Source organism: Ciconia boyciana, chromosome 5 (genome assembly GCF_034638445.1).
Source record: "Ciconia boyciana chromosome 5, ASM3463844v1, whole genome shotgun sequence".
NCBI lineage: Eukaryota > Metazoa > Chordata > Aves > Ciconiiformes > Ciconiidae > Ciconia > Ciconia boyciana.
In genome coordinates this window covers 57559770-57582434 of record NC_132938.1, presented here as the reverse complement: position 1 = coordinate 57582434, position 22665 = coordinate 57559770, and the positions used below count along the sequence as shown (strand labels likewise).

At 50.6% G+C, this 22665-nt stretch overlaps 1 protein-coding gene across 1 annotated transcript; it reads left to right on the top strand.

Moving 5' to 3' along the window:
- The first annotated feature begins 1808 nt into the window (after nucleotides 1-1808).
- CXXC4 (CXXC finger protein 4) lies at nucleotides 1809-21483 on the top strand. Its single transcript, XM_072863155.1, has 3 exons — nucleotides 1809-2624; nucleotides 2715-2898; nucleotides 21400-21483. The coding sequence occupies exons 1-3, from the start codon at nucleotides 1813-1815 to the stop codon at nucleotides 21442-21444; spliced, it is 1041 nt and encodes a 346-aa protein (XP_072719256.1). The 5' UTR covers nucleotides 1809-1812; the 3' UTR covers nucleotides 21445-21483.
- The last annotated feature ends 1182 nt before the right edge of the window (nucleotides 21484-22665 follow it).

Genomic DNA, 22665 nt, shown 5'->3' with positions numbered 1-22665 from the left:
GGCACAAACGGCGGAAGGCTAAGGTTTTATTCCTTGCCAGATGTGTGGCTTGCCTACACATGGCTGGCAAAACTAGTTTTATTGAGTAGTTGTTACCGCGGACATGCGGCTAGGTTTTCCTTTCTGGAAACGGGAGAGGTTTCGGGTTTTTTTGCTACATGCAAATCCTTCGCATCCCTCCACAAGACGACGCGTAGCCTAGAGCTTTCCGGGGCAGCCTTTGTATTGCCACCAGACCTCTGAAGGCAGCGAGAGCCTGGGTTTTTCCCTGACGTGGAAACACAAGAGGTGGCTCCTGCGGGCTCGGGGTCCTTCTTTCCGATGGAAAGACGCCCGCCGGTCCCCAGTGCCCCCGGGGGTGAGGTTTCCCCTCTAGATTTACGCTCCCTTCGTCTGGATTTGTTTACATGAAGCCCGCGTTTTAGTGCACGACGTCGGGAGAAGACGAAGTTTTTGCACTCGGTAGGTTGGGCTGCAAACGGTTCATTAATCTAATTATGATCGTAATTACCGTAATTGATAACCATTTTGAACTAAACATACCGGAGTGTGGAAACTAGACGTAGCCCCACGAGTGTCTCCGAAGAGAAGGTTTCTGATCGATAGCCCTACAGCAGAAAAGATGCTGGAAATATCTAAACTATTCAGGTAGAGCATCTGGAAAACAAAGAGGCAGTGTTCGTAAACTGAGGGCTTTTTAAGTTGTGTTTATGTTTTGCTTTAGCTCGCGCAGGCTGCCAGAATGTACCTTCCCCATTGCCATACACTCAAATGCCCCCCTTCACCCCCCGGGGGGGCGCTGGGAAATCAAACCAGCACCGCGTCCTTACCCCCTCCGAAACTTTGCTAACCCTGAAGCAGAAAGCCATCTTTCCCCGCCGACGGCTAGCCCAGCAGGTACAGCGGCGTCCCCCCCGCAGCCTCCCCGGGCTTTCTCCCCCGCGAAGCCCCCGGCCCCGCGCCGCCCGCAGCGGGGCTGTCCCCGTGTCGGCTGCGTCCCCCCAGCCCTCCCCGCGCTGCGCAGCCCCGGCGGCGGCGGCGGGGAATCCTCCCGGGAGGCTGGGATAAATACTCCCTCTTTAGTACAGCTGCAGGCGCCGCGATCACGAGCTGTGAAATTGCCTGCCTTAAGGATTTTTTTTGCCTTTTTTTTTCCAAGCTAGCCCCGTTTTCCCCCGCGGCCCGCAGCCAGCCCCCCCGCGGCGGGGAGGGCCGGGGGGGCCGCTGCCGCCGCGACCAGCGCCCGGCGGAGCCAGCTGTGCCGGCAGGCAGCTAATGACCGCCGGGCGCAGAAGGACACCGTGGCAGCTGGCGGCTCCCTCCCCCCGCCTCCCTCCTTTTTTTTTTCTTTTATTCCTTTTATTTATTCCCCCCCCTCTTTTTTTTCCCCCTGCCTTTTCATTTTCCCCGGCGGAGATGGTAGGTGGGCAGCTCCCGCTCCCCGTGCCGTGTGCCGTGTGTGTCCCCCCGCCGGCTTGTCCCGGGACCGGGCTTGCTTCGCCCGGGCCGCCCCCTCAAGCCCTCTGCCCGCGGGTACGGCGGCGTGTGTGTCGTCCCCCGTGTCCGTGTCCCCCGCCCCGGGGTGGCCGTTGGCGCCCGCGCGCGCGCACCCCCTCGGAAATGACTTTCTGTGTTTCAGCTGCGGCAGCTCCCGTGAGGATGCAGGAGGAGCGGCTGCCCGGCCAGGCACCCACCGCGGGAATGCGCCCGGAGGAGGAGGAGGAGGATTAAGCGACCCCCCCCGCCCCGTCCCGCTCCCCCCGGCCCCCCACCCCCCCGCCCCGTCCCCCCCCCCGCCGTCCCCCGGCCACCATGAACACCAACGTGTGCGTGGAGAGCGGCCCCAACCCCGAGGCGCCGGGGCTGCCCAAGGACAGCCACCTGCCCGAGGGGGCCCTCAACAGCCTTGTGGATTACAACTCGGAGATGGAGAGGTACCGCTCCTTCGCCACCTTCTACAAGACCAACGGCGGCGCCTTCCCCCAGGCGGCCAAGATCGCCCGCATCACCACCCCCATCTTCCCCAGCGCCGCCGCCGCCGCCGCCGCCCGCATCGGCATGTCCCCCTGGAACTGCGACACCGCCACGGCCGCCGCCGCCACCGCCATGCTCTGGGGCAGCGGCGGCGGCGGCGGCGGCGGCGGCGCGGCGGGCGGCGCGAGGAAGCCCTCCTCCGCCGCCGCCGCCGCCGCCGCCTCCGCCTCCGCGGCCGCCGCCGCCGCCTCCTCGCTGCACGCCGGCAGGGGCGGCATGCACCACCGGAGCGACTCGCAGCGGCTGGGCAAGCCCGGCTGCCCGCCGGCCGAGCAGCCCGCCCTGCCCATGGCGAACGGCAACTTCCTCTCCACCCTCTCCCCCGAGCACTGCCGGCCGCTGGCCGGCGAGTGCATGAACAAGCTCAAGTGCGGCGCCGCCGAAGCCGAGATCATGAACCTCCCCGAGCGCGTCGGCACCTTCTCGGCCATCCCGGCGCTGGGCGGCCTCTCCCTGCCCCCCGGGGTCATCGTCATGACGGCCCTGCACTCTCCGGCCGCCGCCTCGGCCGCCGTGACAGACAGCGCCTTCCAGATCGCCAACCTGGCGGACTGCCCGCAGAGCCACGCCTCGGCCTCGCCCGCCTCCGCCCTGGGCGCCGCCGCCGGCGCGGGGGGCGGCGGAGGCGGAGGCGGCGGCGGCGGCGGCGGCGGGGGGGCCGGCGGCGGCGGCGGCGGCGGGGCCGGGGCCGGGGCGGGCAACCCCGCCAAGAAGAAGCGGAAACGCTGCGGGGTGTGCGTGCCCTGCAAGCGGCTCATCAACTGTGGAGTCTGCAGCAGTTGCAGGAACCGCAAAACGGGACACCAGATCTGCAAATTTAGGAAATGTGAAGAGCTTAAGAAAAAACCGGGCACTTCGCTAGAGGTCAGAGGAGATGATTTCTTTTTCCCCAGCCTCCCGCCGTCCCTCCTCAACCCCCTGCCCCCCCCCCTCCAGTGCTTCTTGTCTAGCTTCAAGATGCAGCACCCCTTTTCCGAGGCCTCCTTCAGGCTCTGAGGGTGCCCCCCGCCGCGGGCGCGGCCCCCCGCGGCGCTGCCCCGCCGCCCGCCCCCTCTCCGCCCCGCAGGGAAGAGAGACGCCGCCCCCCGCGGCGCCCGCCGAGCTCGGCGCTGGCCGCGGCCGCCGGCCCCGCCGAGGAGGGACGGAGAGCCGCCCCCGCGGGCGCCCCGCCGCGGGCCGCAGCGCCCGGCCTTCCCCAGCCGGAGGCCGGCCGCGGGGCGCCGGCCCCCGCCCCGCCGGGTCGCGGCCCTGGGAGACGCTGCTCGCCTGGTGTACCTGCCGCGCTCTTTCTGTCAGACTGCCGGCTGCCTCTGGGCTCTTCTCCTTCCTCCTCTTTGCCAGTGGCGATCAGGGCCATCCGGGGCGGTCTGCGGGGACGGGGAGGAGGTGGGAAGGGGAAAGTTTTAGCGGGACGCCTGGCTCCCGCCGTCGGAAGCTCAGGGGAGAGTGGTGGCGAGTTCTTCGCCGGGGTGGCTGGTGGCAGCGTGTCCGAGACAGACGGCTGGCCGGCGAGCCCGGTAGTCGGTGGAACGCGCCCGAGCGCTCTCTTTGGCAATATCTGTCACGAAATAACCCGCTCGTGGTGTGTGAAACGCAAGGGGGAAATAGCACAGGTATGACTGAACCCATTTCCGACTGAACTGTACATACGGTTATTTTCACGACGTGTCCTCGGAGCTGCCAACGTATCGCATTTCCCAAAGCTGTAACGACAGGTTTTCAGGTTTGCTAGACGTACGAGAGACAGGCAGGTCCCGTGTCGCAGACATTTCGGTTCATGTGTCGGGGACGACAGACAATGGGGAACCCAAATACACAACCGGGAGGAGAACGGGAATTGGTTGATATCGTTAGGCGAAGGAAACAAGCCAGGGGAAAGACTAGTAATCATACTTAATCCCTTGTCATTATTAAAATTACAGTGTTGCTGGTTAGACGCACGTATCAGATGCGTCTGAAGGTGTCGAGGATGATGGATTTAGTACAGAGGAGTAGTGTATGCTGGGTGACATCAAGATTTGTAGTCACAGAAATTAGCAACTACGTGAGAAATTGCAACTTCCCTCTGTCCATCTGTCTGTCTGTTTGTGTGCGTGCACACGTGCGTGTGTGCAGAGCGGTTTATTCCCTAACTCATTGCTTGCAGGAGTTCTCTCCGAGAAGAGGGGGGACGAGGGGTTCCAGGGAAAAGGCAACACCGAGAGCCCATTAATTTGATCTGCGTTAAATAAATGGAGATAATGGCGTTGGTATTGATACTGCCATGGGACGAAAGCGACATTTGGGGGTTTAACTGACATTGGGCTGATACCATTAACTCTTTCCTAACCAGCCTCATCAAACCAACTAATTAATTCCTCCTTGCAAGAGTGAACTGTCCTTGCTGAAAGTTTGATTTGTAGCTCTGCATCCTCTTAGCTGTTTTTTGTGAATGTACGGTGACCCAGCATCACTAACGCAAAAACCAGGATGGACTTCCCAGGTGCTAGAAACTAGATTGGGTTTTCAGCTCTTGTTTTTCTCAATAATATGCCTTTGTTGGTTTCGTAGCAAGTTCGCAAAGAAGATACTTAATGCCCCGGTCTGTTAATGATGAGTTATAACGCTGAGTACAGCCTAAAAGAGACTTCTCTGAACCAGAGACATGGAGAATCCCCCCCCGCACCACCCAGCACCGGGGGGTGCCTTTGTGCACCAGGTTTCTTCATTAGGCTTGCAAACCGGGACGCTGCTGGGATTTAATGTTTGTGATAAATGATAGGTTCTGATGGCTTATCGATTTGTGCAGAAAGTGAGCTATCTCTGGAAGAAACGAATTTGTACGTTATCAGATCTTCCTATGGGTTTGTGTGCATCTCTGAGCACATTTCCAGAACTTCCTCGCTCTTGACGGAGGTGTTTGACAGCCTTAAAAACTGCTCAGGCGTGTTATGAGGACGCCGCCCGTTAAAATTGTTTAACCACTGTGACTAGTAAAAACCATGGTTTTATTAGCCACTTGTGTACTCTCATAACCACCTGCCTTCACTTCTTTTCTTCATTCTCTCTCCCCCGCTCTCTCTCTCCTGTTTGTGCTCCGTCAGATACATAAACACAAAAGCTCCTCTGCTGCTATAGCGTGACTCGAAGGAAACAGGTTTCTCTTTCCAGCTGTGGAGATGGCATCGCTTCTCTGCAGGTCGTGGCCCATCGCAAAGTTTTGTCACGGGATGTGGCTAATTTCTTTACAGAAGCATGGTTTGTCAGTAGGAGAGGAAGAGTGCTCAAACCGAGTAACTTTCTTACATGGTTGTTTTGCTTATGTCTTTCTTTCTTTCTTTCTTTCTTTTTTTTTTTTAAATTTAAATTAACTAATAAAGAGTGACAGCAGGGCTGCCGACAGCACATGTGCAGCAGCAGTGCTCTGGCCGTAAGGCCACCAGCTGGAAGGGTGTCAGAGAGTGACAGGGCCTACAGGAGGGCACTGCAGCCGCAGCAGTGGCTGCGGGTGGGCGAGGGCAGCCTCCCTGCGGAGCGAGCTTCGGGGCTTGTTTGGCCTGCGCTCTTGGGGAAGCAACAGCTTTGCGTGGGTGATCCCCCGTCACCGCCGTAGGCATGGTCCCAAGGAAACGCAACAAGGATCGAGGGGCTCACATTCCACTACATGCTTGCGAGGTTTGTGAATTGCGCTCGACAGTGGCTGCAAGTTGCGGAGATGATTCAAGGCAGGGGGCAGAACTGTGTTTAAAAACGAAATAAATGAAAAATGAGAATAGTAACAATAAACAGTAAACTGGCTGATCCCACGGAAACCATTTCTCTCTTTTTCCTTTAAATCTCCTCTTCTGCTGGTGCAATGAAGGCATAGGATATAACTCTCAAGGTTAGTACGTGGAGTCGAAGACAGATTCACATGAATGCTTTCCAGTCCCTGACCCTTGCATTTTTAATGGAATACTTCCCTCCCAGCATTTTTTTTTTAAAACACTTGAATTTTTTCCTACTTTTCTTGTACTATTTTCACCTTAAAAGTGTCCCAATGCTCTAGTATTTTCCATAGAATGTTATTATTACTAGGAAATTTTATGTACGGTAATAATAAATCTATAAAAATAAGATTGACGTCACGTTGCACGCTGCCTACTTGTGTATGTATATTCTGTGTTCATTCAGATTTACAGTCGGTTTAAAGACACATAATCTTTATTTACCCATAGAGACTACTTATTTTCCTCTGATTGGTATGCGCGTCTATAACTTCTGCTGCAGGTTATGAAGATTAGGAGCCTGCCGTTACTTTACATCCCCCGCTCTTTGAAGTAAACCATCCCAATTCAGCGTATGAATCTCAGTTGCCCCGCTCCTTGTTTTCATTAGCATGGCAGCAAAAAGTCAGGCAGAGGGGCTGACTCACATTGGCAGGGTCTGAAGGGTTTGGCCCGGATGTGAAATACCTGCTGTTTGGGCATGCTGTCATCATAGCCGGTGCCACTTGCTTTATTCGTAACAGCTCCGCTAATTGATATGTGCGCTGTTAAAGTAAACGTTTGCATAGCGACCTGAAATAGTAAATGCCAGCATCCAAATCCGAGGCACCTTGCTGAGTCGCATTTCAAGCCAGCGGGAGTTTGAGATGGCCTTCGCCGGGGACAGGGTTGTGATGATTGATTTCAGCAGGAACGGCGTCTGATCCTGAAAATCTTAACACCATATGGCATTGCCACGGGGGAGAGAGGCTGCGCTGGCAACCTCCGAACTTGCACTTCGTGTTGTGGTAGCGCGTGTGAGCGCAGTTAAGGGAAGACCGCTGAGCTCTGTGGATAGGGGTCAATTAGTAGGGGCCTCAGAGGAAGCAATTTCCCTGCCGTCTATCTAGCTTTAAATTACGTGCAGAAGTTAAGCGACGGCATGATGGAATTGAGCAGTGTGAGCGGGAACTGAAAAGCTTGATAAGGAGCAGGCAGCTGACACGATCCAAGCGGCTAACTGGAAGGTGGAAAGGAAGACCACCTTGTAGCCTGCGTTGCCTTTCTTCACTGCCATGTTGCTGTGTGGCAGTGTTTCTCACCTCCCTGCCGCCGCCTCGTAGCCCTCCATCTGACCAAGGCTCCCCAGGTGTTAATCACCATGCAAGCAGGCAGAAAGCCAGTCCCTGTCCCCAGGCATTTACAGCTGGAGCAAGAACCGCAGTCTGTCCCGAGCGCAATTCATGTTGGCTGTCGGCTGTAAAGCCCTGATCGGCCCTGAATGCTGGTTTTTTCCTCTCTCCTCCTCGTGCGTGCCCGTTGTGCCCTGCCAGGATGCTCTTGTCCCGTTCCCAGGCCTGAGCCTGCAGGGAGGGTGCCAGGCGCTGGAACTGGCTGCTGGCACCGCACGAGAGCCCTCGCCGGGTGACTGGGGCACTCTGGTTCGGGGTTTCCAACACGGCACACGATTCTGCAGTGACAGTGTTGGCAGGGAGCAGAAGAGGCAAGAGGCAGGGCGAGATTTGACCTCTGTTGAACGTTTTGCAACGTTTTTTGTCACTTTCATCCAGATTTTACATGTCTGGGATAAACACATTCATCGACGACTTTTCCTTTTGACCTCTGGAGGTTCCTGGGGACAACACAAGGCCTCCTACTGCCACCTCCGGCAGAGACCAGAGCAGCTGCAGGTGTCTTTGCTCACCGGCACCTGATCTCTGCCGCTTGGAAATCTCATTGAAGCTATTTGACCTTCTGCGTTAGGATCACATCTTGCAAGGTGGGAATGTATTGCGGCTGGTGGGAGACGTGGGGTTGAGGAAGATGTTGAGAGCCCAGCGGAGTCGAGCTTTTGGTCTCCTTATGGTTCTGGCAAATTACTGAGCGCAAGGGATAGCCTCTGAAATGGAGTTGGATGTCGTCTGTTTTACTGTTTCATATGTTGTTGTTTCCCTTTCCTCGTGTGATACTTACCCCAAACCCCATGACATTAGCATTCAGTTTTGAATATACATTGTATAAACTGCTGTTTGATATAGTGTAGTTTGTTAAAGGGGGGCAAAAATTAAGTTTCTCCTGCCTAAGGAAATCTCTTCATGGTGGGATTTGGTACTGAACTGAACAGAATTTAAAGGAATTCAGCAAAATTGTAGGCCAGACAAGGGCTTAACAGCCTCTTTCATACAAACACTGCTTTCTACTTGCATTGGAAATTGCTTGCTTTGAATTGTTGAACGATGATTGTTTGCCAGTGAAATTGTCCGTGTGGTAAGAGAGGTTAACTGGTTGTGGTGGTTCCGCATTTTGATTGCACTGAATAGTTCTTTGCACATTTTTCTAAGTACTAATATAGGTTATACAGTTGGGGCGTCAGGATTCTGCGCCAGACTTTGGATTTCAGTGTCGTGACTGATTGGTTAGGCTATTTTTTTAAGCTGACATAATGAAATCTGTGTGTATTGTTTAGGCTGGACAAGTTGCATATGTCGTGAGAACGATGATGAATGAAGCCAGTTTTTTTTCTAGAGCAGTAATTAGCATAATAAGTACTTTTTTCCCCAAATTCTCTAAGTCGCTGTGGACTACGTATTTCAGTTAGAGATGCATGGAACCATCATGACTTGGACTCCTATGCCAGCTACAGCACTTTTGGAAAATCTTACCAATTCTGTGTTTGAACAAAATGTGGGCTATACACATCATGCCTTATTCATATAGGGAGACTCATTTAAGCTGGTAGATATGTGAATATCATGTTATATACTGCTAATTCAGGGTGGGTAACAGTAAGTAACAGTCTCAGTTTTTGTCTGCTTATTCGTGTATGTTCATATTACTGGGTTTTTGGGCCACTTTCCACACAATTCTGTTTGCTAGGTGGACACCTAACACCTTTACTGAAATTAGGGAAGACCTTGCTCACTTGGAGAATGAATTAGGATGCTAGAAAGCGGTCCCTTTTGAAGAGCAACATCTTGGTGCTGTGTTTTTGGTTTTAAAAGAAATGTGCTCTAGAGAGCTAAACAAAAGGTGGACATTAATTTCTGTACACTGTGTCATGCATTTGATGCATAGCAATGACTGAGAACAGGTCCTTTCCAAATATCCTGAAAATTTCTATCAGTAAAAGAAAACTAGTAGTCTTCTGACTCTTAACATGCATGTATTTTAAGGGTTGGGCTTGGTGAAATATTTCTAAGCAGGCAAACCTAGAATGTACACCTTAAAGTCTCATCAAATACAGCATAATCTTTTCGATCGCTGGTTGCAATAGGAAGCGGCTGCTGATTGTGTAGGGAAAGGCTTTAAGATAAGCTTTTTGGATGTACCCAAGTGAGTTAGGAGCAATAAGAAAGTAACTTGTGTCACCATAAGAAAGTCCCTGGGACTTGGCCTCGGTTGCGAACAATTCCTGAGTCAACAACTACGTGCTTAAAAATTGCCAGCAGATACCATGTGTTCTGAGAAGTACCACCATCCGAGAAAGCGTTTCTCTCCTTCTGTAGCGTCTGTATTTTTTGATAGCTCATCTACTTTGAATGATCGTACTGAACCACAACGTCTTGAAGCATGCGGTTTTGTTTGACGCTTTTTTGCTATTTGGGAGCTCAGCCTGCTGTGTCTGTCTTCTCTCTTCTTTTGGGTACCTTTATTGTTTTCCACAGTCGTATCTTGTTCAGTCACATGCAAACACCTGTCCTGAAATTGAATTACTCGGCGGCATAATCTAAAGTCATCCCCCATTTCAGCATCCTGCGCTTTCTGTTGTGTGTTGAGTTATGTTGCACCATACTTCAGATGCGACAGCCATTTAATAATGTTGAAGCCTTAGCTCTGCAGGGGCTAAAAAGATCCCAGCAGGCTTGTTAACTTCTACTCTCAGACTTTATGGGAAATATTTTCTCCTCCCTGGAACTCCTAGGCATCCTCTTAATTAACACTATAAAAATCCATAGCCAGGTATGCGTGAAGCCTGTTGAATTTTTTTGCAGTTTTCCAGAGTTTCTGCGTTCCTTCCTATTTAACCAGACGCTCCAGTGCCAAGTGAGATATGAGAATGTAAAAGGAATAAAGGCAGCCTGGGTCATGCTGGATACTGCGTTCTTGGTGGGCAGCAGACTCATCAAATGCCTTTCCCTTACTCACCATAGGGTTTTATTCTTTCCCCTGCTCCACTCAGTATTTTCCTTTATCTCAGTCTCTGAAGTGTTGGACATTTTAAACTTGGCACCTCTCCTGTCTCAGGACAGTATTCCTTTCAGTTCCAGACTGCTGTGGCCATGGCCTCTGTTTTAATTCTATATAGGGTCCCCGTTAGCTGGTATCAGACTTCATTTGACTAGGAGTTATTTGTACAGAGATGAGAGAGATTATTCAGTGGTTTAGGAAGTGGAGAAGCAGCATTAAAATTTGAGGTGGAGGGAGGAACTTAATAAACACTGGAAAATGATGGGAAATCCTAGGAAGTCCAGGATGGACATCACTCAAGGTGAGGACAGAGGAGGAGGAAAGAAGAGCTGCAGAGTGCTCAAACACAGGAGGACACGAAAGTGGTTGAGGGTTGGTTATAACGTGCAAAACCTCGGTGAGGGGATGCCTGCTCCTCCGTAGGAGTGACTCAGTTACCGTGGGGCAGACCGACCGAGCACTGGGGGTGATCTGCGGACAGGAAGGGTACGATGGTAGTGCTGAAGATGGCAGTGAGACCTTCCCTGGTGAGAACAGTGCGGAATATATCTGCTGCGATGAGCAGGAGGTTTGCCATTAGTAATTTAGGTGAGGCAGCTGAAAAGCTCACCAGTAACCGTCTTCCCAGCACTTCTACGGGGGAAGGCCAAAACTTCATGCAGCAGAAGGGGGCCTTGATGAGGGTGAGCAGGGCTTTCCACGTGCCTTTGTTGATGGGGTAATCCAGTTTCTTTAATTCATTTTTTAAATTGACTAGAATTGATGGAGAGAATTTGGGTATCGGGGTGAGCATGTGGTACGGGAGGAGTCGCATGATCCGAACAAGTTGTTCAAGAGCTAAGGAAATGATAAAGGCATACATACAGACCAGCTGGCAAATGTGAAAGAGGGAGGGGATGCTTGCAAATGAAAGGCTGAAAATGATGATTTGTTGCACGAGGACTGCTTGGGCTTAGAGGTTTCTTCAGTGGTGTGTACTGTGTATCCTAGGGAAGCTGGAGCATGCTGCCAGCACGTCAGTCTGCACTGTGTTAACACAAAGAATTTGCTCCATCGTCACGAAAGAAATACCCCAAAACAACTGTGGTTCAGTAACATCCATCCTTCTGCACATCCTAACTGCTGGGTGGGGATGCAGAGGTGGTGCAGCAACCTTGGCAGGTACAGGCTTGGAAGAGAGCTGAAGAGCTCTAGCCATCTGTGTTGAAGGTACAGGGAGGGCAGAGCGTGATTATCATGGTGCAGTTAAAGAGGTCAGAAATGGAAGAGGAGAGGCAAGGAGTGTATGTTGTTAAATATGTGATCTCCAAAGTGAGTGGTATCAGTCAAACAAAGGCTGTTGGTTTTAGAGTGGGCAAAAGAAGAGAAAATATCTTTGGAAGGGTCGTGGGTTTGAATAGCTAGCCACCAGGGAGTGGGTGGGAGAGGACTTGATGACACAAGCTTAATAATGATGTAAAACCTCTTCCCTCTAAATCACCGGTTCATCTGAGCTCTGGAAGGCAGTGATCACAGTTGGCTGGTTGCTTGGAAGCCGATGTAAAATAAATTGGAGGTCAAAGTCCAGCGGAGGTGACAGTGTCATGAAAATAATCACTGAGATGGGTCTTAATTGTCATCCTTGAAAATTTCAGAAGACATACTCGGGAATGAATGGGGTTCAGAGCCATTTACAATCTTTTAATGTTTTCCCCTCCAGTCAGGAATTGTGGTGACCTGCTGTATGAGAGTTTGTGTTGCTGCTCCTCTCCCTGCATCTCATCGGACAATACATGGTGCTCACCGGCTGTGAGAGAGCCAAGCTGGCACCTGTAGTGAGTCTTAGGCATTGGCTGAAAATATTCCCTCAGCCCAGGTAACTGACTGAGTACTGCATTTGAGTGAATTTATTTTTTCTTCTTTTCTTTTTTTTTTTTTGCAAGTTTTGCAGAAAAAGAAACAAGCAAGCAGAGGCCAAGCATTTAATGGATATATTTTTCACTGGCTCTTTTATCAACACCGTATGAAAAATCCCAAAGGACAGAAGCAGTTAGCTAACCAATGAGGCATCCTAGCCGATTTTAGGTTCCATGCAGGAGAAAAAGATGCGGAAGCCCCAGCAGCTCTAGGGGAAGGAGATTTAAATTTAAGTTTGGTACTGCGAAATGTGCCTCCCCTCTGCTTGGAGACCAGTCTGTAAGAGATTACTGTACCCCTGAGCAGCAGTTTGGAGGATGATAGAGATGTCAGCCTGTGAGTGCAAAGACTTGTACCACTGGATGACGAACCAGCAGGGATTTCTCATTAATGGAATGAATGTTAACAAGAATAATTCTGTTTTGTGAGCGTGTGTGGGGGAAGGATAAATGATAGGGACTGATGGATGGTCTTCACAGAGATTTGATTAGGGAGAAGGTGAATGGCAGTGTGTGTGTGAGAGAGGGGGAGGTGTATGCACGTGGTACATCCATTGCAGAAGGCAGGCACACTTCTAGCTGATAATGCCTGACAGAGGAGAGTCAGCAGAACTAACCAGGCGAGTCCTAGGCGAAAGCAGAAGCTGAGCAGTGGTGTGGATATTTCATTTTTACTGTCTTTTGCGTTGTAGGGTCTTGGGGTTTATGTTGCATGGTGGTAACAAACCTGCATCCAAGAATTTCTCTATAAAACCTTTCTCAGTAACAGAGGTTTCTGCTTTATGCTAATAAAACGTTTGGCTATTTGATACTAATTCCCACAGTCAGTATGGGAGCCCTGAGTGACAGCTTTTCTCACCTGCTTAGCATCAGTCTGGGCTCTGAAGTAACACTGTGTTAGGGCTTGTACGAGCCCTTACCCGTCCCTGAAAAAGCAGGAGACAGGCCAGACCTACTGGTTGAAGAGGCCAGGCAGGCAGAACCAACAGAAACAATCCCTCATCCTGCCTGAGGCCTTCAGATGCTGCCGGAATGCAAATGATAAATAAAAAACCCCAAAATAGTCACATAAGCTGAATAGGCACTCTGGCGGGCTTAGCAGCTCCATCCTCAGGTACAGGGATAGCTGAAAAACCGAAGGAACTGCACAAACTGCTCGAGAGGGATGTAGAAATAGGGAAAGAAACGTGAATCCCTTTGGCAGTGAGATATGAGAGACCCCTAACCCGAAAACCCCAACCTCCGATGTCTTCCCTGCTGCCTTTGCCAGAAAGCCGTCAGGAGCCCCCGTCTGAGGCCGGAGCGTGGCCAGCTGGAACACGGCTGCGGGGAAGCAGACAGCAGGAGGAGTTCCCGACCCTGGCTTGCCCGGCGCTGCCAGCCCCGTGCGCGGGGTGCCAGGCACGGGGAAGCCGGCGGCCAAGCCGGCTGCTCCCCTCGGGAGCGAGCGGGACGGCAGAGGTGGAGACTTGGCTCCGTCCCTCGGCTCACTGGCCAAAAGAGCTGCGCTGGCACAAGGGAGGGAGTGTGCTGGAAGGCGACCGCAGGCAATTACTCCCAGCCCGGGAGGGAAGGGGGAGAGGAGATGTGTTCCTTTCCAGGGCTCTGCCTGCATCCTGGGGCGATGCTGGTGCCTGCCAGCCTCGGTGCAGGCCGTGCTTCGCGGCTCGAGCTGCCCCCTCGGAGATGTCAAGGCCGATGGTGGAGCACGTGAGCTGCTCCGCTGAAGGCTGGGGTGGCTGCTCCTAGCTGTAGGTGCTCGCCGGCTCGGAGAGGGGCTCCGTCACGAGCGTTTCCTGGGACTGAGCTGTTTTTCTTTGACAGCATTAGTCTGGATTCCTTATGATTCCTGATCTGTATTTGCCATCTGTTTTCCCCAATGGTGTTATGCATTTTTTCAGATCCAAAAAGTGAAATTGTTTACCCGTTGCCCAAATTTAATCTCATATATAAAGTGAAAAAAATTAATATATAAAATAAACTGTGGTGTGTACTGAATATAAATGAGCGACACGTTTGCTCGTTCTTTCTCCTGTGGAGAAACGCATTACTCCTCAGACTAATCCTATTGATTTAGCTGGGGAGCTGCGGCCTGCTGCTGACGCCGAGTCCACGTGGCAGGATCCGGCCCTACAGTGGCCCGTCTCCAGCTCTCCTGTGACCGCGGGCACAAATCATTTATTCCCCAGCTAGACCCACTCAAATCTCCTGAGGTTACCTCCGAGTGAGCTATTCAAGCGGAGCTGGGCTTTCAAAACATGACCCCGACGTAAAAGTACATTTTTTAAATTTCTCTTTGCAATGTCCCGTGGTGGAGGTTTACTTTTCACTTGGTGAAGCTGGCGGCAGAGAAAGTCAAATGAGTTTCCTAATCCGGTATGTTCTAAATCTGGTTTGTCTCAAATATGGCCTGAGAGATATGCAGCACAAGTGGAAAAATAACTGCCAGCACGCAGATGCATGTCCTCTTGGAGCAAATAAAGCTGACTTTTAAAATAAAAGTTAAATCTCATCCTTGGCATGAAGGGAGACAGGCTCAGGTATGGGGGGAGACATTTTAAGGTAGGCTGTGGAAGCAAACTCACCACCGAGCTTCTGACCCGGCGTACGTGTCCCTTTTTATCTGCCAAGTCCAAGGATAAGCTCGTTATTGCAGGACATCTGTTACCGCCTGGTAGCACGTACAGCGAGCAGGGGCGCGGCGTCGGTGGGCAGCCAGGGATTTTGGCAGCTGTGGGGAGCAGCAGCTTTGTGGACTGTTTCACACCTCGTCCAGCGCTGGCGCGTCCCTCCCGTGGGCCTGCGCCTGGGTGGGAAGAGGCCCGGAGGGAGCGGGGCGGGCCGCTGCCGCGCAGAGCTCTCCCGTGCCAGCTGGCGTGCCCGCGTGCCGAAGCCGCGACGCGTGCGGGAGCCGCGCCTTGTGCCCCCGCAGCCGCAGCCGGCCCCGCGGCGTGGGCGCGGTGGGGCTCTGGGCACAGCTCCAGGGCAGGCAGCGGAGCGGCTGGGAGAAACGTGCCGTGCGCTCTGCCTTTTCCTTCCTTCCGCGTTTCCAGGAGATGCGATTCGCGTACCGCTTTCTTGCCCCGAAGCCTCCTCGCCTGAAGAAAAACATTCAAGGAGACTCTGTGTGAGCTGCATCTGAGCGTCGGGAGGTTTTCCCCAAAGTCATTGCTGTAGGTAATGTATATTTATGAGCGGAACAAAGTGGGCCATAGATACTTTCAAAGGCTGCTTTCCTCTCAGGGCGGCTCAGTATTTAGGCAAGTAAGGAGGGGACGTGCTGTCCAGACCGCATTCACCGGTGGCAGAGCAGGCCGGCGCAGGAGAGGCGGCAGGCGTCCTTCACCCGCCAGCCGGTGGGCTGCCATACCACCGCTGGGGAGGGCACCTGCCTGCGGGTCGGGAGATGGTGTTGCTCTGTGGGTCGGGAGATGGTGTTGCTCTGCTGGTCGGGAGATGGTGTTGCTCTGTGGGTCGGGAGATGGTGTTGCTCTGTGGATCAGGAGATGGTGTTGCTCTTAGGGTTGGGAGATGGTGTTGCTCTGCTGGTCGGGAGATGGTGTTGCTCTGTGGGTCAGGAGATGGTGTTGCTCTTCTGGTCGGGAGATGGTGTTGCTCTGTGGGTCGGGAGATGGTGTTGCTCTTCTGGTCGGGAGATGGTGTTGCTCTGCTGGTCGGGAGATGGTGTTGCTCTGTGGGTCAGGAGATGGTGTTGCTCTGCTGGTCGGGAGATGGTGTTGCTCTGTGGGTCGGGAGATGGTGTTGCTCTGTGGGTCGGGAGATGGTGTTGCTCTTCTGGTCGGGAGATGGTGTTGCTCTGTGGGTCGGGAGATGGTGTTGCTCTGTGGGTCGGGAGATGGTGTTGCTCTTCTGGTCGGGAGATGGTGTTGCTCTGTGGGTCGGGAGATGGTGTTGCTCTGCTGGTCGGGAGATGGTGTTGCTCTGTGGGTCGGGAGATGGTGTTGCTCTGCTGGTCGGGAGATGGTGTTGCTCTGTGGGTCGGGAGATGGTGTTGCTCTGCTGGTCGGGAGATGGTGTTGCTCTGTGGATCAGGAGATGGTGTTGCTCTTAGGGTCGGGAGATGGTGTTGCTCTGTGGGTCGGGAGATGGTGTTGCTCTGCTGGTCGGGAGATGGTGTTGCTCTGTGGGTCGGGAGATGGTGTTGCTCTGTGGGTCGGGAGATGGTGTTGCTCTGTGGGTCAGGAGATGGTGTTGCTCTGTGGGTCGGGAGATGGTGTTGCTCTTCTGGTCGGGAGATGGTGTTGCTCTGCTGGTTGGGAGATGGTGTTGCTCTGTGGGTCGGGAGATGGTGTTGCTCTTAGGGTCGGGAGATGGTGTTGCTCTGTGGGTCAGGAGATGGTGTTGCTCTGTGGGTCGGGAGATGGTGTTGCTCTGTGGATCAGGAGATGGTGTTGCTCTTAGGGTCGGGAGATGGTGTTGCTCTGTGGGTCGGGAGATCGCATCACTCTGCTGGGTGCTGGCGCATCTCAGCGAGATGCACAGCCCCGTTCCAGCCAGGAGGCTGGGTCCATACCACCATGCGTGCCCTGCAGCCCGGCGGTTGGCTGGGGAAGGGTCTTTCCAGAGAGGGAAACTGGGGATGGAAAGTGAATTTTGGAGCACGTGGATTTGCACCGGATTCTGCACTGTTTATGTATGAGCAATGCTGTGTGTATATTTGACGTCATTTCCAGCGTGATCAAGCTGACACCTAAATTAGCTTGCGGCACTGGAAATACAAGGTGTGACGTGAAGGAAAGGCCAGTTTGCTTTCTCGCTGGCAGTCGTGTGAGTTTTGTGGGACTGATTAGGTGTGTAGCCCACGTTTGCACAGGTGTTAAGAAAAGCATACAGTCACTGGTTTATGGACAGTGGTGGTCAGTGTTTGCTGGGCTGGGCTGCTGATTGATCCAAATGGCATTTCATGCTGGGGCCGTGACTTTCCAGCTGAACTTTTTGGCCACCATGGAGCACCAGATTTCTCTATCTCTGATCATATGTCTATATATGTACACATATGTGTATATTGAGATACACATACACACATATGTATGTATATAACTTAGCGGGCCAAATTTCATGCTATACATCCACTGGCCTAAGTGCCAGAGTGCTCCTCTTGTGGAAGGCATTTGAAGAAGGGATTGTCCTCCAGGGTGAGAAGCTCACGTGGGGTTCTGTGCAGACGTTGGTAAGGTCATTTTTCCCTATGTGGCCAGCACCAGGCCCGCTGCTTTGGGAAATTCACTGGTTTCATTCGCCTTGCCATGTGAATTTGAGATTCATTAAGGACAAAGTTCCTTCGCCGCTATGTATTTTTGTGGCTGTGTAGGTCTTTGTAAAGACTGTCAGGTAGCCCAGCTCTTGTTGAACATACCTCAGCTGCAATATACTTCCCAAAGGGCCTCTGCTGAGCTGGATCGTTTCAGCCAGGACTCCTCAAGAGGAATGAGGAGTGCCACATCTGGCCAATAATTTGCTGTAGCCAACGTGTGAGTTTGCTTCAGTGGGAGCAGGATTTTTGCTCATGGATCAAGCATCAAAGGATTCTTACATAATGCAACATCTTTTAACATCGGTAAAGTATTAGGTCATAATCATGTACCGCTCTGATATATTTTATTATTCTGTTTTATTTCTGAATGTGATTCACCTCAACCCAAGTGATTCCCTAGCCTTGCAGAAAATAATAATACAGATGACTTACAGTGAGTCTTGGTTATGCAGCTGTGAATTTGGGCTGCACCCCAAGCAACAGCATCCCGAGCAGGAGCGGCGACTTTCCTGATTCCTGATCTCTGTACCAAATCTTTCAGGCGGCTGCGAGCTGCGAGCCTCAGAGAGCCGAGGAGAGGCATCTCCGGCAGGCGTCATAGGCATGAGCTCGCCAAGGGATGGGGCCGGGCTGGGCAAGCAGGCAGGCCTTGGGCGAGCAGAGCCCGCCGTCTGGCACCCCACGCCTTGCTCCATCGGTCGGCCGATCTCCCCGGGGGGCTGTGGGAGGCATTGTTCTTTAATGAATGCTTTTGCTGTGAAACTACAGAGCTCAGCTGTCGAAAGGGAGTCTCTGGTGAGGAATTTACGGCACCTGCCAGTGTGCTGTTTTCGTGCATTGGCAGTGCGTGCGTACACATACATGTAGCGAGGGTCTGCTTTTACATTTCTGTGTGGGGCAACCAGGACAGATATATAGGTATCATTTTTCCGTTAATTGAAGGGATTTTCACTCTTCTGTTGGTTTTGGTTGCCTTTTTACCTCCTCCTCCAAAAATGTAGAGCGCTTGGTTCCCTATGTGAAGCTGATTTTTCAAGGCAACAATTAAAATTTCAAATTTCAAATGTTTGAGCTACTTCTTTTGCAGTGAAAGCTGGCAAGAAGGGAACAGAATAGAGCATTTGAAAGCATGGAGGTAATTTCATCCCGAGTTTGTGCAGGGATAAATTCTCTCGAGCGCCATGCTTTATGTCATTACCCGCTCGGAGAAGCCGGGGCTGCGGGTTTCTGAGCATCCTCCTGGGAGCGAGCCTGCCATTTGTCAGCATTTGCACCGGCATGAGCAGTGAAGGCTTTTACAGCAAAACCATGCTGATCAACTCTGGTTCTGCTCCTCGCCACCCTTCCCCAGGCTTCCAGGGGGATCTGTCTTTCTTGTCACTCAGGATAATGATTCCCCGCCAGCAGCACAGAGATCCAGAAATGCGCTGTAATCTTGCCGAGAGTTTGATTCCCCAGCTGGGACTCCCAGATTTATACAGCCAGGAGGTAGTTGGTCATTGCACTTAAGCTTGTACATTGGTGTGCTGAACCGCTAAATGGGCTGAAGGGTCTCTTTTTGTCTGGAAATAACCTTGATTCTCGGAGTGGTAGAATCTATGGATTTCATCACATAAATTGGTTTAGATTTAACTCGATCCACCTATTCAATTTTAAAAGCTTTCTTTTTTGTTTTAGCGCCAATTAATAATTCATTCCCAAATCGGGGGTTAGCGCAATGGATATTTAATTGTAAATGTATATCTTTATTTGGAACTTGGTACGTGGATGCAAAATTCCTTATCTTGTAGTTTTTCAAAAGCACACATATTAAACCACAGCTTTGCCCTTCAAAAATATTATTCTGTGTATTTAAAGGTCTGAATGACCTTTTAATCAGACATTGCACCTTTACTTCCAGCTGATATGACAACGTCTGACAGTAACTCAACCTGATGCTGCAAGAAAATAAATAAAGGCCATCTCAGTCACTATGTCTTTAAATCGCTCTGTCTAGCTGTGGTTTTGTGTTTAGGCAGATGGACCCACAGCGGAGTATTACGTTTAGTTTTCAGGTGAAGACAATCTATTGAGTTCAATACATTTGCATGTTTGGCTGTTCTTTTGAGGTCAATTTAGTTGTATGATTGTTTCCTGTCGTTCCGAACTCCAGCCTCTTCTGCAGTCAACCTCTTTATAAATTATAAATCTGTATACCTCGCTCTCAGCAGCCATCTTACAGCCCACACAGACCGATGTGGATGGTGTAGCAGTTGCATTAGCTCTCCTCAGTGTACCTTGGGAGGAGGGCTGCTGTGCTTTGTCACTACTTGTGCTTGCGCTAAACACGTGTAATGGGGCAGGACAGGGACTGGTAAAGATGGGTATGAGCAATTCCTACTTTTGGACCACCAACACAAAGAAAACTCATACTGGTCAGGGTGATTGTATTCAACAAACCAGCTCATTGTCTTTGGAAGTTAATTTTCCCATGATTTATTAAAGCTTAACATTTGCGGATGGGGAGCAGGTATTGAATTGACCACAGGTCAGAGTTCTGGTGACACAGCAGAATTACTTTCAGCTCTGGTATTTTCATGAGCACGAGCGATAAACATAACAATAAGAGCTCCCCTTTCATACAGCTTTTACAAAAAGAGGAGCTGTGTACTGCTTGAGCCTGGCTATCACAAAATGGGCTAATTATTCAACAAAAAATACTTGCCATACTAATGAGCACTTCCCTGGAATTCAGAAAGAAATATTCTGACATCAAGTACAATGCACACTGTACGCTGTAGGGCCCATAGTTTATTGGATTTTTATGGAAAAAGTAGGAAAACATTTAAAAGGTCCTCCCTGAAACAAAAATGAAAGAATTCCTTCAAAAAGAGACATGGTATTCATATGTGACACCCACAAAATCAGTGAGAACTTTTTCTTTACAAGTATTTATTTGCAAATTGCCAGAGTTTTGCTTTTAGGGGAATTTCATCAGACATGATGGTACTATTTGTGGGCAGTTCTTAATGAAACAAGTACTTGTGAGCTGGGACTGACTGATACAAAGTCACCTCAGGGCTTGCTCTCGCCTCCCTGGTCAGTGCATCACCATTAGTTCTGGAGGAGAGACATGCAGATCTAGATGCATGGGTTCAAGGGCACTTCCATCATCTTTTGACTTTGAAGGAAATTGAGGGCAAGAAGTGCCCCACAGAAATGACACAGCTCTTGCAGGCTCAGTGCCTCAGTCTCTCATGTATGTTGTACTTAAAGCTGTGAAGGGAATTTGCCTGTACTCAAATGTGTACGGAGGCACCTGAATGCAAGTGGATATCATTTTCGAGGGTCAGCAGGCTGGGGAAGGAGGGAGGGCAGCAGCTCTGCAAGTAGACTATTTCTGTGTTAGCCAAGGTCCAGCACGTGTGCAAAAGAAAGTTCATGGGCAGTCTGGGCAGTCCCCCCCAAGTCAGTAGGATGCTTCCCTCGCTGAAATGAAGTCAAGGATGTGCTTAAGTGCTTTCTGCGTTGCAACCTAAACGTGGAACGAGGTGACCGGCCTGAGGTTTGAAAACGCCGACCTCTGCTCCCAAGGCGTCTGTAGCCACAGCACGCTTCCTGAATGACAGATCAATGCCTTCGTTATTCCCCTATCAAAAGAAGTGTTCTTGCCAAAACGTGTGTCTAACCTGCAAACCCACCAAGCCGTAACTGCACATCCAATATGCCAAGGCAGAGGCAGAAACCATTGTACAACTGTGTGGTTATTCTAAAAGCACTGTCTGTTTCCCAGGAGATTTTTTTCTAGCAATGTTTACATTTCCATGACTACCTTGTTTGACTAAGGAGAAGACAGCATGTTAGGTGTGTTATATACTGAGTACGATGTATCGCATATGATCCTAAAATGGTGTGTGTTTGGAGAAAGGATGTTTCTATTAATTGTCAAGCAATGTGAGGCATCGTGTTGTTCCTAGATAACTGAAAGTATGCCTAAAATGTAAAGGAAAAGAACAACTAGAAGAACTCGAGTATGCCAATGCCGCAAAAGAAAGCTTAACTTGTTTTCTTGCTTTTTTTTTAGAGAACACCTGTTCCCAGCGCTGAAGCATTCCGATGGTTCTTTTAAGCAGTAGTGTATCTTATTTTCAAGGCAGTCCGAAGTGAATGGCAAGCTAAAGTCTTGTTTTAAGAAACTGCTTAGTCCACCATTGAAGAATATACTCAGATACTATTTTCATTTATGTATAGGGGTTTCCTCAAAAGCAAAAGACAAAAATCTGGGAGCCTGGGGAATTGGCCAGCTTCTTCACATTGAGTACACTGATTCTTTCTTTGATGTAACTTAGCTATACTAGTGAAGTTGTTGTCTATTTTTAAAGTGGCTGTAAAAAAAAAAAAAGTTTGGGTAAACCCCTGCTATAAAGTCATGTATCTTTGAAAAGTAACATATCTATACTTCATTTTCAAATATATGTGTTTCAGTACTGTAAACTGTACAGATAGCCGCTTGTATTTTGTGTGTTTAGACACAAGGAGACAATCATGTCTGAGCATCTATGGAGATTAACGGTTTGTACACAACGGTGTGGTTCTGCAAGTTAAATCCGGAGCAATAAATTCTAGCTTTAACTATTGTTTTGCTAGTTGTTTAGCAGCAGCAGCAACAGCAGCACTGTTTTACCATGCATCCTTCCATAGAGACTTGATGCCAAGTTTTCCAAGATAAAAAGATTGTGACGCATCTAGCAATTACCTTCCGTCGTGGTGGTGTAAGAGGGGAAGACATAACATTTAAAATTAGTCTTTCAAGCACTATATTAGAGTAGTGGTTTGTGCACTTGCATTGCTTGCAAAGGAGCTTTACAGAGGGGTATCTCTCAAAAAATGCTGTCTGGTGTCTGACTCGCTTTTCACTGTGCTCTGAGGTGGAGTGCCCAGCATAGGCGGATGTGCAAAACCAGTCGTCTATATAAAGGTTGTTCTAGGATGCAAAACAAAGCGAGTACGAGACCTTAGAAAAAATGATGACTCAGCCTAATTACCCTTCACCTATGAGTTCTTATGTAACGGTTTCAGTCAATGGAGTAAATTTTTTATAAAGTGGAATGCAATATTTTTGGTCCAAGTGGAGCTCTTCACAGTTAAGTGAGTTTTGACAGTTGGACTGGTTTGGGTCTCACTTGCACTTGTGTTCGTTTAAGAGCCTGGATATTTTTGCGGTATAAAAATGAACTTTTTTAAAAAAATGTTTAAAAAAAGACCGCTTCTCCCCACGCGTTTCTTGGTCCACTGATCTCGGCTTTGCTGAACAGCTGGTCCCTTAGGCCCCCAGAAGAATGCTCCGCCG

Excerpts from the sequence above, each read along its gene's own strand:
- CXXC4 (XM_072863155.1), top strand. The coding sequence starts at position 1,813 with ATGAACACCAACGTGTGCGTGGAGAGCGGCCCCAACCCCGAGGCGCCG. Across the intron at positions 2,625-2,714 it reads TCGGCCTCGCCCGCCTCCGC|GGCCGGGGCCGGGGCGGGCA; the intron begins CCTGGGCGCCGC and ends CGGCGGCGGCGG. Across the intron at positions 2,899-21,399 it reads AACCGGGCACTTCGCTAGAG|AGAACACCTGTTCCCAGCGC; the intron begins GTCAGAGGAGAT and ends CTTTTTTTTTAG.